The 12,608-nt window shown below is 44.6% G+C and overlaps 2 protein-coding genes across 3 annotated transcripts; both read right to left on the bottom strand.

Annotated features, from left to right (window-relative positions):
• Nucleotides 1-1,321: 1,321 nt before the first annotated feature.
• LOC120450214 lies at nt 1,322-2,782 on the bottom strand. The gene has a single exon (XM_039633088.1). It carries the CDS (start codon nt 2,780-2,782, stop codon nt 1,322-1,324), a length of 1,461 nt encoding a protein of 486 aa, XP_039489022.1.
• Nucleotides 2,783-4,364: 1,582 nt separating this feature from the next.
• LOC120449371 (neurotrophin 1) lies at nt 4,365-8,005 on the bottom strand. Of its 2 annotated transcripts, XM_039631803.1 has the most exons (6): nt 7,550-8,005; nt 6,535-7,439; nt 6,179-6,310; nt 5,930-6,076; nt 5,283-5,862; nt 4,742-5,191 (listed from the first exon to the last, which is right to left on the bottom strand). In XM_039631803.1, exons 1-6 carry the CDS (start codon nt 8,003-8,005, stop codon nt 4,742-4,744), a joined length of 2,670 nt encoding a protein of 889 aa, XP_039487737.1. The 2 variants fall into 2 exon arrangements, with proteins under 2 accessions (XP_039487736.1, XP_039487737.1); XM_039631802.1 differs by having other exon boundaries at nt 4,365-5,862.
• Nucleotides 8,006-12,608: the final 4,603 nt, after the last annotated feature.

Here is a 12,608-nt window from a genome sequence, read left to right on the forward strand (position 1 = left end):
CTTGGTGAGTATTTCGGCGGATTTCCTTTGGGCTTACAACAACGGATTGGAAATGGAAATGCCACTCGGGGCTTACAAAAACTGAATGACTGACGCTGGAAACGTGCAGTGGGCTTTTATAATGGCCAAAAAGCGATTCTTGCAACGCCGCATTGCCATCAATGCGCAGCGACAAAACAATTGTCTAAGCGAAAAACGGTTCCCCCTTCAATTTGGGCGACTCCAGCTGCGTGTGCTTCTAACAATTCAAAGAAAACCCCCCTCCGAAACATCAATGAATTCGCCAAAAGGGGAGGGGGTTTGGTGGGAGGCTTCTATTTCTTGCATGACCGACTACTAATTACAATGCTTTGGGCCAACCAATGTTTGTTTGTCTGTTTTTCTCTTACCACCCACCGCCCACTCCGCCACCCACTATGCGCACTGGCTGCGATCAGTGGGGTCAATGTCGCAATGGGCAGTGCCCCTCTTCTTTTCTTTAAAGGCCAGAAATTCATTTGCTTACATAATGTGGACCGATTTCTCTACTCTTCGCTTTCGATCCACTCTAATTTATCTCTCGTCCCGCCAACACACCAAATAATAACCATAAAAACCTAACACACGCTCTATAAATTAAATAATTCTTAGTCAAAGTGACCGGACAACATTCTAATCCCATAAAAAAAAAATAGCCGCCCAAAAGCGTCAGACTAGGTTTAGTAGCCAAAAAGAACGATTGTGGAATGGAAAATGTTCCAAGAATAGAGATGGGATCCCCATTAAAACTACGTAGATCAGAAACCGAAACTAGTATTATCTGAGTGAGACATATCTACATATTTCCCGTGTAAGAGAGGTCAGTTGGATTTTCTTCCGCTTCATCAGAGCCACTCAATTTCCATGTACCAGCTAATTGCCGAAAATCTTCTCACAACTTTGCATGTCTGGCGGGGTCAGGGCTTGGGACAATGCGTTTCGCACGTTTGGCAGCTTGGATTCAAGCTCGGGGCTAATTGCCAGCTTGGGCTTATCTAAATTGCCGCATTAGCCAAGAACTTGTGACTTGAGAGTTGGGAGTTGTTGTAATTAGCGGAGTTAAATGCTTGGTTGGCCACCAAGAATCTAACAGAGATGTAGCGTTGAAGGAGTTAAGGTGAGGAGTTGCAGGGCTAATAAGTTAATTCATTGTTAATAACATAATAATTTCAAAAGTTTCACTTAAATGAAATTAAAGAAAATACCATTTAGACATTTGCATTTCTATCTCCGTTGCAGTTATAATACTTTATTCTTTGTAAATAAATAAATAACAGCTAGCTTAAAACGCTAAGAGCTAAAACTACTCCAAGTCCAATGTGGATACACTCTGATTTTGATTGGGCATGTCGGGAAAGCGATGAAATAGTGATGACGAGGGCTTAGTTTGACTATCCAGCCGGGTCTCAAAGATGCCTCCCTCTGCGTTTATCAAGTACCAACTGGGCGTGGGCGTGACTCGCTGCAGTTCCTCCCGATTTAAACCACCAATGGGTGCGGCAGTGGGCAGCTTTTTGGCCAAATCATCCAGCTGCTTGAGATAAACGTCCAAGGCGCGATAGTCCGTATTGTTGGCCACCTTGCCAGGTGCAATGAACTTGGGTCCCGCCAACTGATCGTGCTCCTGCCACAATTGGCGTATATTTGTCATTACGTCCGCATAGAGTATGGAGTCATCGCTGCGGCCCCAGTTGCTATTGCGGTTGTAATTTGGTGTTTGCGATTTGGATTTGCGTGAATTCACCAGGCGACTGGCCAGCGGAGTTGCGGAAGTTTCCGCCAGTGAATTGGCACTTGAAAACACCGATTTGCCAGTGGTTGTTGTTGTCGCCTTGGTTGTTGGTGCTGGTGCTGCTGTGGTTGTTGCCTCTTTATTCCGGAAGTTGCGCCGCCTCTCCTTAAGTTTTTCCCGCTCTGCTGACTTGGCTTGTTGTTTGAATAGTCTTTGGCGACGTCGCCGATTGTCGCAGATGGCTGCATTGCTGCAATTTGGTGACCTCTTCACCTCGTTGGTGTCGCCCTCGTCGGGTAGAAATTGTGTGGCATTTTTGAGTAGATCCCCAATGTGCGCCACCAGCTTCAGACCCTTTTGTACATCATAAGCCTGCTTCGGTTTTCCAGGCACCTCCCTTTTGTTTCGTTTGCTTCTCTTGAGCTCCTGATTGCGACTTAACACCGCTCTTAGCCTTTGCTGCTGGCCACGTTGGTAGAGCTGCTGCTCCAGGGTCTTTTGGGCTATTAACTTGTGACTCTGTCGCTGTATATGTCGTTGTCTAACCAGCGGAAACTTTGACTTTTGTCTTTGCCGCTGCAGCAAACGCTCTGTTTTCCGCACAGAAGCCAAGATTTCCATTGGTATTTGTAGCTGATTAGGACCATTTTGAATCTGGGTTTCCTGAGTGAGCAGATCTCCTTGGGGCAAGATTTTCACCCTATTGGTGGCCAATTTCCGCGGCTGCTCCCAGACAACAGGTGGATTGGAAGGTTGCCGTTGACGCAGACGTTTCAGCTGCTGAAAGTGCTGAGGAGGCTCAATAATCCTGATCACATCCCCCGCATCATCGTCGACGTAACCAGGACGTATGTCCTGCAAATGCGGTGGTACCCTGTTTTCCGGTTTCTTGGGCTCGGGCTTGGATACTCTATAAGCAGAAGGACTTGGAGTGCTACTGGAAACGCCTTCCTTGCTCACACTCTCCACTTTGATCGCCTGACTTAGTTGTAAATAGAAGACGAGCAAAATGTATATCCTTAGCACTGCCATTGCACTTTTACTCTCACTATCCCAAGGTGGGGGGAAATGCAACTTTTCACTTTCGCGTTCGACGGCCAACCGACAACTGTGCAGTAAGTGTGCTATCATTGTGGCTTTATAAAATTTCCTCGCCGTTTTTCCAATTTTCCAGTTTGATCACCGCGCCACGAGCCTTTCTTTCTTTCTTTCGTGACGAGATAGATGTCTTTGAAGTCGTCATCGTCGTCGTCATCGGCCGTTTGTTAGCTTCGGCCGCAAATGAAAGCGAATCTGGCCAGCCGAAGTGACGTTGCAACTATAGTATTTGCCAGTTGCAAGTTGCAACGTTCAACGTCCAATGTTATAACTGGTCAAAGTCGGTGCTCAAGCCTTGTTTCGCTTTAGAAACCCACTTTGCATACGCCACAACGGTGGCTTGGCACATTGCAACTTTCTGGTTGTTGTGCAGAAACTAGTTTCTGTCTTGAATTCAATTTTCGATCGTGTGGGTAAGTGTTTTTATTTTCGCAGTCTCGAATCTCATTAGTGCCCGCCACTTGACCCTCAACTTGAACTTCGCCGAAAGCCACTGATATGGTATTTGTGTCATTTGGGCGAAAGGCAGATGGAACGGTGAATTAATTTATGCACTGGCCATTTAATTTGGGTATTTTAAATAAATGGGGAATAATGCGGTCTTCAAATGGGAATGATTTATGCAGAACTTGGTATTCTATGGGCATATCTAATAGAAGTTACAAATATATTCATGAGATTCTTTGTGCGGGGAAAATAAAACATTTTTATTTTTGTTTGTCATTTTAATAAATTCTTCTAAGGGCACGTGGATATCGTTATAATTAAATTTTTAATTAAATATTCTGTGCAAAACAAAAATATAAGTTTAAATAATTGTTTAAAATCTTTACAAAATTATTTATGAAAATCTCTATACTTGTCACGTTTACAATTCAATAGCACTATAATCGACATTAAATTTTAGGACTTTATTTAATTGATCTGTACTTGAATTTATTGCAAGATTATATTAGCAATAAAACGATACAGCTCTTTTAATGGCAATGCCGTTGCGCATGCCTGTTTGGTTAACATAAGTCAGCATTTTAAAACGCGCCTAAAAGATGCTTTAATATTTTTTCTGTTAGCGAATTCAATGTTAACAGAAGTACAGTGAGCGTAAAATTACACTACACACATTTCCTTAAGACAATGAATTTTACAATATATATAATAAATATTATTTATAGCCCAACTTCAAACACATGTTCAGATTTCAATAAATTATATTTATTGCTAGAACTCTTGCGACAAGTCAACCAAGCTTACGACCAATTGAACCTCCCCCAAAAACGAGGTCATCTTATAATCTTTGCACTACACACTACAAAATAAATAAATAAATAAACATAGTTGGTTAAACATTAGAGTGGGTATTGGGGTAAATGGGGTTGAGATTAGGAGCCAGGTAGACAAACTACAAGATTAGGCTCCTGGCGAGAACGGCAGAGACTAAAAGCTAAGGCATCGGCGTTAATACGTTAGATTTCGGGAATTTAAGGACTTTGATATTGATGGACTCATGCGACTTAAGCTACTCCACAACCATGGGCAGCCAGGCGTTATCGCTGGCGAAACCAGCACCACCACCCACAGCACCTGCACCACCCACGCCACCGTTATGTGCCCGGTAGCCCATACGCCTCTCGTGCGTTTTGGGCACCGGAATGGGATGTTGGTACACTCCAGTGATGCTCTCCATGCCCAAGCCCATGCCATTCTGTTGAGATTTGGGGGAATTCTGCGGAAAGATGCGCTGCTCCACAATGCGGGATTCTTCTGCCAGGGAACTGACTGTAGCCGCTGCCTCCGTCTTGCGATTCTTCTCGAAGAAATCGATAATGGGATGGTAGTTATAGTTGATTCTCTTGCCCGACATCTCGCTGCCACCACCGCTGGGGAAGATTGAGCTCACTGGATAGACTGCCGGCGGTTGTGGTAGTGCCGTCGACTGATTCCGCTCCCACTGAGTGGTGCGCTCGGTCGAAAGTGACGACGCTGACCCGGTAACCACTGCTGTGTTGGTCGTCGTGGTGTCGGCTGGTGGTGCATAGAAGCGGGGTCGCGACTTGCTGCCACTTTGCCGGTTGGCGGATGATGATGGTAGTGCGGCTGTTGGTGATGCGACTGGTGGTGCGATGGCACCTGCTTGATGGGCATGGGCGGTATGGGCAGGGGCTGCACTGGAGAGGCCGGAACTGACACTGAAACCGGTGACAATGCCGGATCCCGGGCCAAGGGCAGCTGTTCCTGTTCGGGCTGGTAGACTTGTGGTCTGTGGAAATCGTAGGCGGACGGCAGCTCCTCCTGCGGACGATGATACTGGAGATGATGATGCTGATGATGTTGCGGTGGTGGGGGCTGTGTGGGTGGAGGCATAAATACGCTTGCGATTCAGCGGGATACGCGGCTTCTCTGCACCGCCGTTTGGTGGGCCAGCGAATAGGTTTACCTCTTGGTCCGAGTGCGTCTCGCTTGGCGCCAAATCCAAGTCCAGACGCGCCTCTGAATGCTGCGGCCGCCGGCGGCTCACCTGGCTGTAATACTTCTTGGAACTGGTACTAGAACTGGAGCTCTTGTATCCGCCATAGCGATCATCCTCATCATCAGGGGGACTGAGATACGGACCCACACTGGTGCTAATACCAGGCAGCTTTACGCGCACCTTGTTACTGCTGGAATACAGCTCATTGGTCTCCCGATTGTTGAAAGAGGGATATCGCAGGCCCAGTTCGTCCTCCTCACTCTCTTCGGCATAGTCCAGATCCTCCTCGTTTATGGTACTATACCCATTATGATTAGAGCTTATGACTGGCGAATGGGGAGAGTAATCTTTGGCTTGAATGGAGGAAAGCGGCGGAAACTGCTGGCGATAACCATCCACTTGGCAGGAGCAGCAGGTGGGCACCTTGAATATATCCACATGGAGACCACGCACTTTGTCCCAACTCAGCAGACGATGGTAGTTGTACACCTGCGAGCAGTGGGAACGATAAGTCTGCGCCAAGTAGGAACAACTCTCGCCGGGATTACTGTTGATAATTGCAGAGATTAAACGTTAATGCCATGTTATTCAAGTGAAAATCGATTTTCACTCACCTGCATTTTTCCAATCTTAAGGTTTGCGTGTGCTGACCAGTGTTTACTATGTACTTCCATTCTCCTGAAGCGGATTTGGCCTTCTGGGGTCGCGCGTAACGTACCACGCTCTGGCACATCCCGCCTGCACTGCCTTCGTCTTCACGCCTTCAGTGGGAATCAAGATTAAATAAAATATAAATATATTGGCAGTTATTTTATTAATTAATAAAGTAAGGATCACCAGGTTATCCCCCTTCTTTCACTCACCTCTTTTTGCTCAGGCTGAAGTCATCGAAGTCATCGCTAAACTCCAGATTGTTATTGGGCCTATCGTAGAACTCGGCCAAAAGGGCGGACATGGCGTTCTTGTGGCGCCTAATGCTGCCCATGATCTGTTCACTAAGATTTCAAAATAATATATGCAGTTTGCAACTGTATACTTGTTTAAACAACTCTAACCAAAACCAATAACTAAGCATAGGTGCAAGGGAAAGTTGGGCAAGTGAGTTTTATAAATTAAAGTTTTATTATGGCTAAAATTCTGACTAAACTAGAATTAAGGACTATGGACCGGAACCAGGACCCCGGGAGAACCGCTCACCAACTAGCTACGGGGATCTTACAGCGGATAGTCATCGGTGCGGATGCACATGTTGCTGGTGAAGCGTTCGCATTTCTTGTGTGGTGGTGCAACCACGGGTTTATGGGAACTGGCGGCGGTCTTAGGTCTTCCCCTCACCGAAGAAGTGACTCTCTTTCGTTTAATGGGTGCTCCTGATTTTTGACCAGGCAGTGGTCTTTTTCCCAGTCGATAACGGGGTCCAGCTATGAGTTCCTCCGGACTTGGTAGGGGTTCCTCAGTTTCCTCGGCGCTGTTTCGTTGCAGGTCTAATCGCTCATCGGCGCTCAGGGGGATTTCGGTGCCATTAAGACCAGCAAAAGCCAGATCCTCTACCTCAGAGTATGACTGGCCATCATTGGAGGAAGCCATCATCACATCCTCCTGACTACTTGGCTGTTGAAAAGCTGTGGTATTTAGCTTGATGGTACGTCCAGCAATGCCACCCAAAAGTTGCTGCTCGGTCACAGAAGCAGGCACGGATCGGGTCAACTTGTGTACAAACTCGTTTGCGGATCGCCGAACTCTTTGTCCATGGTTTTCTGGCTTAAAAGACTTGGTTTTGTTTTCATGAAGATCACCTGTCAGCGCCTCATTGATCATCTGAGGATCGAGCACTTCAGATCCCATCTCATCAAAGAAGTCCTCTAGGGATTCAGAAGGTTCGTCCTGAGCAGAATCCTTCTTTGGCTCCACTTTCACCGCAATGGTGCCCACTTGGTCATCCTGTTGCGACTCTTCTGGAGTCAAATCATCTTCACGACGACTGATGGAGGTATGAAGAAGGGCAGCAGAAGACAGATCAGAGCCCAGATTGATGTACTTGCGGGTAGAGCTCTTTATGAGATTTGCGATGTCAAACACTATGGGCAAAAGCAGCTTTTTGTCATTGCCAAACATCATGCGAACCTGATTAGATTAGAAAAATCGTTAGAAAGATATTAAATGTGTAATATTAATTTCCCTATTCGTTAATTATAGATGTACGTAAATATATTTGAATCGGTTCTGAAACTCACCTGTTCAAACTTAAGTTCGTGCCCCTTTTTGGCATTCATCTGAGCCGAGATCAAAGCGGAAAGTGCCAATCGCTGTTGAGAAGATAGCACTCTTAAGATGGGCAATACTTCGGCGAACTTCTGGCGCAATCCCTCATCCGCCAAGGCTTTGGCCAGAGCATTCCTCAAAATCCTTTCCCGCCAGTCAAAAGGTGGTAATTGTTTCTCCGGCTCAGGTTCATCCAGATCGACGCTAAAGTCCAGCATATTGGACTCCAACTTCTTTTCGGCCAGCTCCGCCTTTTTGGCCTCCTCCGGATCCACCAGTTGCCAGTCCTCCGTAGCAGCATCATTTGAATCAGCGAAATCAAAGTCCAGCAGCTCCTCGTCGGCGGAGTTCCCACTGACCAGATCCAAGTAGAGCACACAATAGAGCAGGGCCCAGAAAAGGCAGCCGAAGGCGCGGCCAGCTTTCATTTTCACTCTGGCTTTATTTTCTTGGCTTTGTTTTTAATTGCAGCAGCCGTCTGCAAAATGACAAAAGGCAAAGGAAAGTTAAAGCAAGGGGGCGGTCACTGGTGGTTATTAAGTTGGCACTAATTTTCCGAAATAACAAACGAAACAAAGACGTCTTGTTAATTGTTTATTTATGACTAGAGTGCACCCCAGTCGCCACTCGCACGCTTTCAAAAAATCAGTTTATGGTTTATTCTTGGACGGGTTCAATTCGGCTTGGCAAATTCAAAACCATTCATATTTTTGGCTTTCCATCGAAAGCAAGAGTCATTAACATGAGCGTAAACTATTACGACTGTGCAGTAAGAGACATAATAGTAATCTTGGCCAGGCTATTACAGCAGCACAGTCGTCTCCGGCTTTAGGTAATCGCACTCAGCCATCGGCTTCGTCATCATGATCTTCACTGTCATCTCTGCTGACTGCCCAACAAGGCGTGAAGCACCGAAGTTGCTCTGGTTGTTGCTATTTTTACCATTGTAATAGGTACTTTCGCGCACGGGGTTATGACTCCTGACTAAACTGGCCGTTTTGCGGTAATAACACCAGCCATCCAAAGGTCGGGTGATTGATTTGACTGCGCCTTAACTTCCTATCATCATGATGAAGAGATGAAGACATTTGTCAGGCTAAAATACCTCTTCTCCCTATGAACTGCGATTTTCTCTTCTTGTCTATGCAAATGTGTTCAGCACAAAGGAAAGTCTTTCTTTCCTTTTGTTCGTTATTTATGTAGTTGGCGGCTACCACAAGGAGTCGACAAATCTGAATGCTAACAACACCCAAGCCAGGAAAACTCCTCCGAGGCAATGGCTATACCAGCTGCATCGATGTTTTGACCTTTTGTGCAGATGAAAAGTGAAAATTTGGCTGCAGCAGCACCAAGCACCATCGGCAGCGGCAAGCAGTTGACAGTTTAGAAAAGGCAGCCAAGGCCAGCATGAAAACTTATGGCGGACGTGGGCTGGAGAGGATCGGCCAGCGCGATTCACGTCTCTTCGGGGCACCCAAGGCAAGGCAAGGCAAGCAAATAATTGAATGAAATGATGCGCACAGTTTGCGATGCACGAACGTGAGGATGCTGCCGTTGTCATGATGCAGGCAGGCTCGATGTCTTTAATTTATCTCGCACACCTGCGCACAGGAGACCCCGCTAATGGATCCTACGCAAGGGGGAGAGATGGCGGCGCTTCTGGTTTTTTTTTTGTGTGGCCTTTGCATAGACGTATAGATACGAGTACTTGTTTGAAGCTGGGAAAGTGGCATAGTACGATAAATCAAATTAAGCCAATAAGTCGCAGCCGTTTCCCATATATGCCAACCATTATTTCGGTTCCCAGGCATCCAAGTAATTTCGCGTGGGTGCCATTTGCAAGAAAGTAAATACAAATTACAGACGAAAATGGGAATGGGTTTGCAATGGATTGCAATTGAAGATGCTGCACTCTGCTTGCATGCGATCACTCGGCAAATTCTTTGGCCACTTTAATTAACTTGTAATTTGCGTGCGTTGCGCAGACAACGAAACGGGGCCAGTCAAAAAAATAAAAAAAAAGCAAAAAAAGCAAAAAAACAAACGAGACGAATTGAAGAAAACAAATTAAAGCGCTGCAAATGAGAAGAGAAACATCTGAAAGCGAAGCGCGAAACCAAGAAAGTCGTACTGACAATCTCCGCAGAATCCTACTAAGCAGACTAAGCAGCCCCAGAAGCAACTAGGTGCTAACCGACTAACCTAGTAAGCGAACCCGCTGAACCACTAACCGCCAACAGCTGTCGAGCTCTGTTGGACAGATCGGGAATCAATATCTTCATCGCATAGGTTTGGCCACCCGAACTGACATATAAATTCCAAACCAATTTATCGGTCCCTAAACGAAAGACTTAAGACACAAACTTGACGACCAACGAAAAGCGGCAACTCATATCAATAAACGAAAACACACGCACACCTTTTAACAGCGTGGACTGACACAATTTCCTCAGGCGTAAAGAATAAAAAGAATTCAAATTTTTGTGCGTCGTTGTTGTTGTTATTGCTGGGTGTAAGCGCTCTTTTATTTTCGTTCATTTAGAAAGTTGTTTCCATTTCACATATTTGGCTAAAATACACTCACAAATGAAATGGTATTTTAAAATTCCAATTTCGATTTTGTTTCTTGTTCTCCGCTTTGCGCTCTAGGTTTTTACGATTAATTTATAATGCTAAAGCAGAGCTTCAGAAATCACCTCAGGTCAGCTTGGCTTCAGTCCACTGTTCTTTTTGTTCTTGTTCTCCAAGCCACTCCCTTCTCCAATCTTCTGAGCTTCGATGTTTAGAGTGAACACTGTTTATTTCCTGTTGCGGTGCCAGAATCGAGTTTCCATTCCACTCCACTTTGAAGAGATAATTTTCACTTTTTATAGGATCTTTGGCAGCAGCATTCGCTGATTTTCAGCTGTCTGTATGCTGAATTTTCACAGTTTTCACACGCGCCTTAATTAACAGAAATTTCTACTTTGCCACACTTCTTAACGCCGATCGCTTGGCATTCACCTTCGTTTTGCTTTTGAGCCAGCTTTTTATTTTCCGACTGCTACGTCTGAACGCTTTCAACACTCGCCGCAGACTGATTTGCTGCCTCAACTGCTGCTTACTGCTTCTTTACCTACCGCTTTTGCTGCTGCTGCTTCTGCTGCTGCGGTTTTTGTTGCTGCTTCAGCTGCTGCTGCCGCGGTGACTTTGCCACAGTTGGCGTTCTGGACCCAATGGACCCATTGCAGTAAATCCAACATAGCTGCGTGTTTGTGCATTAAAAATGCGCATCGGCAAATTGCATTTCTTGTGCAGTTCGCAAGTTCATTGAACCGTTAGTTGGCTCACATTTGAATATTCATAAATTTGAAATTAATTTACGTTTAGAGCGGAAGTTTTCCTATATTTATAGGCTTTGTAGCAGCCTCGCCTGCCCAGTTCGTGTCTTCAGTCATTTGTTTTGGCACTGGGTCAGGAAGCGATTTGCCTAAAACGGAAGCGTGCTAAACGGCGTATCTAAACTGCTTTCTATCGGCATCATTAGCCACGAAAACCACTTTGACCACTTCATTGGGCGTTTCGGCCGCCCGCGAGGGTCAGCCCCTAAAGTTAAGGAAAGAAAATTAATTTCGCAGCCACGGCACTTTCGTTTTTCAAAACAAAAGCCCTCGGTAGCAGCATTGGGCAGGTGGTTAGCGCCTCCGCCTGTTTTTCAGCCACCGAACAGTGGGACAAAGCGAAGTCATGCTGAAAAAGATATAAAGTAACACAAGGTGATATCTTCAAAAAATATTGAAAATATATACTTAATTTTCTGTATAATAATTAATACCTGTTTTATTTTACTGAAATTAGTATTTTATGTTATCGCTTCAAAAATATTTTTCGGTACTTTGCAAAATTAAAAACTAAAAATTTAAGATTGAAGTGAAATTTTGTATTCATAAGATTTACATGTTGGCATGTTTAACATCTATGTTTAATATATTCCTAGTTAATTACATTTTACTGTTTTGCATCCCACTGTGCAATGACTTTGACTTGCGTCTAATAACGACTTTTCGTGATTTTGACGTTTCGCTTTTTTGCGCTTTATTGTTATTTCTTCATCATTGGCTAGGACCATAAACTATCGGCTTAACTGCTCCAGGGCAGTGGCAAGTGCATCCTCCCTCCGGCTTCTGTGGCACTTTCAATGACCACTTAAAGTGCATTTTCTTCACACTTTCATTGGTAACCACAGCGGCAAAACGGCATCAGCTGAATTTTCATTTCATTTTCACGAACACGCAATGTTTTTCAGCCTTTACGCATTTTATCTTAATGTCCATTTGTCGACATTACCGCATCGCTGGCCGTGTGTTTAATTGCAGCGTCATCAATCAAGCAACCATCGCCGAAAGTGTCCTTCACTCACTCAACTTGGTTGCACTCGGTTATCCATGGCTCTCTTTATTTTTTTGCGGCATAGACTTTCCGCTACCGGCGTTCATCCCGGCTGACCAACTTGCTGACCATAAAACTGCGCGATGCACTTGGCTAATTTGCACATTACATTTTTAATTTAATATTTATTTCTTTACTTTGTGATGTTTGTGTTCCGGTCCGGTAGTAAAATGTTACTTAGCCCTGCAGTCTGTTCAGTTCATCTGGGGTTTGCTAAGCTTGCATTTTGGAATAGTCACAAGCTCTTGGCATATTTAATCGAATGCATAAAAGCATTGACATTGAAAATAATCAGGTTTGCCTTTTAAGTTCACATTTAAGTTTAATATTCAAAATACATGCCGAATAATTTATAATTATGCATTCCTACGCCTCTTACTCTTGTCCGATGAAAACTCTTCCCTCAAAGCAATTCCGGTTTTTAATTAACTCCGTTGGCTTTAAAATTTGTAAAGTACCGGCAGATGATTTACATAACACATTTTTAGAAAAATTATACCGCGCAAACATGTCATTAAAATTTGAGAAAAAATACTACAACTTGAAAAGATTTAAGATTAAAACATTATATTATAACAATAAAGATAGTTCTAAAAACAGTAT

The sequence above is a fragment of the Drosophila santomea genome, chromosome 3L (genome assembly GCF_016746245.2).
Source record: "Drosophila santomea strain STO CAGO 1482 chromosome 3L, Prin_Dsan_1.1, whole genome shotgun sequence".
NCBI classification, from domain to species: domain Eukaryota; kingdom Metazoa; phylum Arthropoda; class Insecta; order Diptera; family Drosophilidae; genus Drosophila; species Drosophila santomea.

Coding starts and splice junctions, on each gene's coding strand:
- LOC120450214 (XM_039633088.1), bottom strand. CDS start 2,782: ATGGCAGTGCTAAGGATATACATTTTGCTCGTCTTCTATTTACAACTA.
- LOC120449371 (XM_039631802.1), bottom strand. CDS start 8,005: ATGAAAGCTGGCCGCGCCTTCGGCTGCCTTTTCTGGGCCCTGCTCTAT. Junction 6,077..6,178: donor TTCAGCCTGAGCAAAAAGAG/GTGAGTGAAAGA, acceptor TTCCCACTGAAG/GCGTGAAGACGAAGGCAGTG. Junction 5,863..5,929: donor TTAAGATTGGAAAAATGCAG/GTGAGTGAAAAT, acceptor AATTATCAACAG/TAATCCCGGCGAGAGTTGTT.